The following is a 4,134-nucleotide window of genomic DNA, read 5'->3' as shown; positions in this document are numbered from 1 at the left end:
AGACACTGGGGAGGCACTCAGGGGCAAACTGGGGAGGCACTTAGGGGGACACTGGGCAGGCACTGGGGAGGCACTGAGGAGACACTGGGGAGGCACTGGGGAGACACTGGGGAGACACTGGAGAGGCACTAGGGAGACACTGGGGAGACACTCAGGGGAAAACTGGGGAGGCACTGGGGAGACACTGGGGAGGCACTGGGGAGACACTAGGGAGGCACTGGAGAGACACTGGGGAGGCACTCAGGGGCAAACTGGGGAGGCACTCAGGGGGACACTTTTTTTTTGTTGAAGCTTTGCATGGCGCGATTTATTTCAAGCATGGCGCAGCGCCATGCCAACAACATTGTGCAGGAAGCTGGTGTACTTGGTCACAGCCTTGGTGCCTTCAGACACGGCGTGCTAGACCTCATGGGGCAGTTCCTTTACAAACAGTTACACATTACATTACTTTATAAATACGGTAGTTGCTATAGTACAGGGGTGGGCAATTATTTTTTTCCCAAGGGGCCGCATTAGCCCTCCAAATATGTTGGAGGGCCGGGCCAAAAGGCTGAACTTAATTATGCATAATATCAATTTTATTTTGTATATAAAAAGCAGTAAATGGCCATTTATGATGATGTACAATAAGTGTGCCCCTCATTTCACATGGGTGTGATTTTTTTACTTTGTACTTGCATGCTTGAGACGTTTCCTTTCCCAGTTAAAAACTATGCTTTTGTTTAAGCAGCAGTGGTGGTGCCACTTTCACAACCCACATGGCGCACTGCTTACTATCAGCGTGAGATGAATGTTGAGTCACTCACAACCATTAAACAATAACAAGCCAAGCAGTGATGATATTGTTGATGTAGATGGTTCTGTTATGACTTCTCCTCTGCATGCTGTAGTATTTAGATAGTTCTGTTATGACTTTTCCTCTGCATGCTGTAGTATTTAGATGGTTCTGTTATGACTTCTCCTCTGCTTGCTGTAGTATTTAGATGGTTCTGTTATGACTTCTCCTCTGTATGTTGTAGGATTTAGATGATTCTATGACTTCCCCTCTGCATGCTGTAGTATTTAGATGGTTCTGTTATGACTTCTCCTCTGCTTGCTGTAGTATTTAGATGGTTTTGTCGTGACTTCTCCTCTGCATGTTGTAGTATTTAGATGGTTCCGTTTTGACTTCTTCTCTGCATGCAGTAGTATTTAGAATGGTTCCGTTATTAGTATAGGACCTGATATGTATGCACTTCATTTAGGAGAGATTATCGCAACTGTTCTTGACTAATGTGAACCCAGCGAACAACTTGGGAACTGTGAACAATTATCTATCCGGGGCGAAATACCCGAAGATGAATACACCCTATTAAAAATGGCCGCTACTTCAAACATGGCTCTTATTTTCTAAACCGTTGGAGCTAGATTTTCTGAGGTGCTCAAAATGTTCAGAATACTCACGTTTGTTGAATCCATGGCCGAGACAGCAAACCTCATAGTGGCCAAATCCAAAATAATCTAAACTTTAGATGGTTCTGTTATGACTGCATGCTGTAGTATTTATTTAGGATAGCATTATCTAATAGAAAAGTGTCTGAAAAAAACTCTTTAAAGAAGGTGTGGGTGGCTCTTAAAAGAGCCTTTGGGTTGTTGGTAGATTAGATCAAGTCAGCGTTATTAACCTCCGAATCCGTACAGAGTGCGTCCCTGTCTCTTCAGAGCATAGACGACATCCATGGCGGTCACGGTCTTTCTCTTGGCGTGCTCGGTGTAGGTGACGGCGTCACGAATGACGTTCTCCAGGAACACCTTGAGGACACCGCGGGTCTCCTCGTAGATCAGACCGGAGATACGCTTCACTCCGCCACGGCGAGCCAGACGGCGGATGGCGGGCTTGGTGATTCCCTGGATGTTATCACGAAGAACCTTGCGATGACGCTTGGCGCCTCCTTTTCCAAGACCTTTTCCTCCCTTACCTCTTCCAGACATCGTTGCTTTAGCAGTAGTTCAAGAAGTGAATGATTTGAGAAGCAGAGCGCCAGAGCCTTGCCTTTTTATGTGTGTTCTGAGGACGTAAGGGAGAACAGGCACAGAGAGAGCTGCGTAGGCTTTGCCAATGTGCACCCCCCCCCACCCACACACATACTCCTCCCCCTTGGTCACATCACCCATTTGTTTTTACAGTAATATTGCTATTCAACTCTATAATCATATAATTGCTGTTATGTTTTCCACTCCAATATTGCTTTCCCTGTTTTTATTAGTTTTATTCCTTGGCATTAATCTTCTTTTTAACTCCCTAATAAAGTAGATTTTACATGTTGCTTCTTCTTGCCCCTCATGGGTAAAGTGTATTTGGGTGAGTACCCAAATACACTTTACACATGAGAATACACTTTACACATGAGGGGCAAGAAGAACCTGAGAAAAGCGCTACATAAGTTTGAGATATTATTATTAAATATCAAATTGTATTATCATGCAAGAGACAATAAAGACAATAATTTATATGTAAACATTTGTAGAAACCCTTGGAAAGCATAAATAATAACATTACATTACTTCATGGCTTATTTTCCTATGCTGTACTCTCGATAATTCTAAATACTAGCCTACAGCATGCAGAGGAGAAGTCATAACAGAACCATCTAAATACTACAACATGCAGAGGAGAAGTCATAACAGAACCATCTGAATACTACAACATGCAGAGGAGACGTCATAAAAGAACCATCTAAATACTACAACATGCAGAGGAGAAGTCATAACAGAACCATCTGAATACTATAGCATGCAGAGGAGAAGTCATAACAGAACCATCTAAATACTATAGCATGCAGAGGAGAAGTCATAACAGAACCATCTAAATACTACAGCATGCAGAGGAGAAGTCATAACAGAATCATCTAAATACTACAGCATGCAGAGGAGAAGTCATAACAGAATCATCTAAATACTACAGCATGCAGAGGAGAAGTCATAACAGAACCATCTAAATACTACAGCATGCAGAGGAGAAGTCATAACAGAATCATCTAAATACTACAGCATGCAATACAGCAATACAGCAATTTTTTTAATTTATTTGGAACTACCGTATGTCATTGTACACTATTCAAAATGTATTTGAACCAAACTGATTCATGGATTAGCAGTGTGAAGATAAGTGCCAGATTAGAACTGGCCTTTTAATAATTGCGTGGTGTTTGACTTCGAACAAACAGGTATAAAGTGCCTGCTGCTCACATGAACACCATTATAGTGAGGATAGGATACTCTTATAAAACAATGTAGTTGGCTCTTAAAAGAGCCTTTTGTGGGTATAAATATGGAGCAGACAGTTTACTTCTTTTTGGGCGCTGCCTTGGGTTTGGCAACCTTCTTGGCTGGAGCTTTCTTGGCTGCTGCGGGCTTCTTAGCCACTTTCTTGGGGCTCTTGGTGACCTTCTTCGGGCTTTTAGCTACTACTTTCTTTGCGGCAGGCTTCTTGGCTTTCTTGGGTGATTTCTTTGCGGCTAGGGGCTTCTTTGCTACCGCCTTCTTGGGCGATTTCTTAGCTGCAGCGGGTTTCTTGGCTGCAACAGGCTTCTTTGCTTTGACTGCTTTCTTAGCTGCAGGCTTCTTTACCTTCACCGCTTCTGCCTTGTTAATCTTGAAGGAGCCAGACGCGCCGGTGCCTTTGAGCTGGACCAGGGTGCCTTTAGTGACCAGGCTCTTGACTGCGGTTTTAACACGGACCTTGTTCTTCTCCACATCGTAGCCGCCGGCAGCCAAAGCCTTCTTGACCGCAGCGAGAGACACACCGCTCCGCTCCTTGGAGGCGGACACGGCCTCGACGACCAGCTCAGCGACGCTGGGGCCGGTCTTCTTGGGTCGGGGAGCTGCTGCTGCCTTCTTCTTGGCTGCCTTGGCCGGAGCTGGTGCTGGTGCTGGAGCGACTTCTGCCATTATTCTCTCGGATAGTAGATTGTTGTTCCTTCTCGAAAGTAAACTCCCACAGTGTGATGCTGAACGCTCTGAAGGGGCTGGACTTAAACACCACATGAGAACCATCTAGACTCAACATACACAGCAGCTCTTCTGTAGTATCTTAATGTGACACTTTTGTGTTTTCTCCTCAATTAAAACATCATATAACTATCTACTGGGTAT

The 4,134-nt window shown here is 44.4% G+C and overlaps 2 protein-coding genes across 2 annotated transcripts; both read right to left on the bottom strand.

Annotated features, from left to right (window-relative positions):
* Positions 1-1,659: 1,659 nt before the first annotated feature.
* LOC308324934 (histone H4) lies at positions 1,660-1,971 on the bottom strand (the record flags this gene model as incomplete). The annotated part of the gene is made up of 1 exon (XM_080777279.1): positions 1,660-1,971. The coding sequence occupies one exon, from the start codon at positions 1,969-1,971 to the stop codon at positions 1,660-1,662; it is 312 nt and encodes a 103-aa protein (XP_080633405.1).
* A 1,353-nt stretch (positions 1,972-3,324) lies between these two features.
* Positions 3,325-3,930, bottom strand: LOC308324915 (histone H1-like; the record flags this gene model as incomplete). Its single annotated transcript, XM_080777261.1, has 1 exon — positions 3,325-3,930. The coding sequence occupies one exon, from the start codon at positions 3,928-3,930 to the stop codon at positions 3,325-3,327; it is 606 nt and encodes a 201-aa protein (XP_080633387.1).
* Positions 3,931-4,134: the final 204 nt, after the last annotated feature.

The sequence above is a fragment of the Protomyctophum bolini genome, assembly GCF_963924005.1.
Source record: "Protomyctophum bolini genome assembly, chromosome: 12".
Classification (NCBI taxonomy): domain Eukaryota; kingdom Metazoa; phylum Chordata; class Actinopteri; order Myctophiformes; family Myctophidae; genus Protomyctophum; species Protomyctophum bolini.
This window is presented reverse-complemented; position numbering and strand designations above follow the sequence as displayed.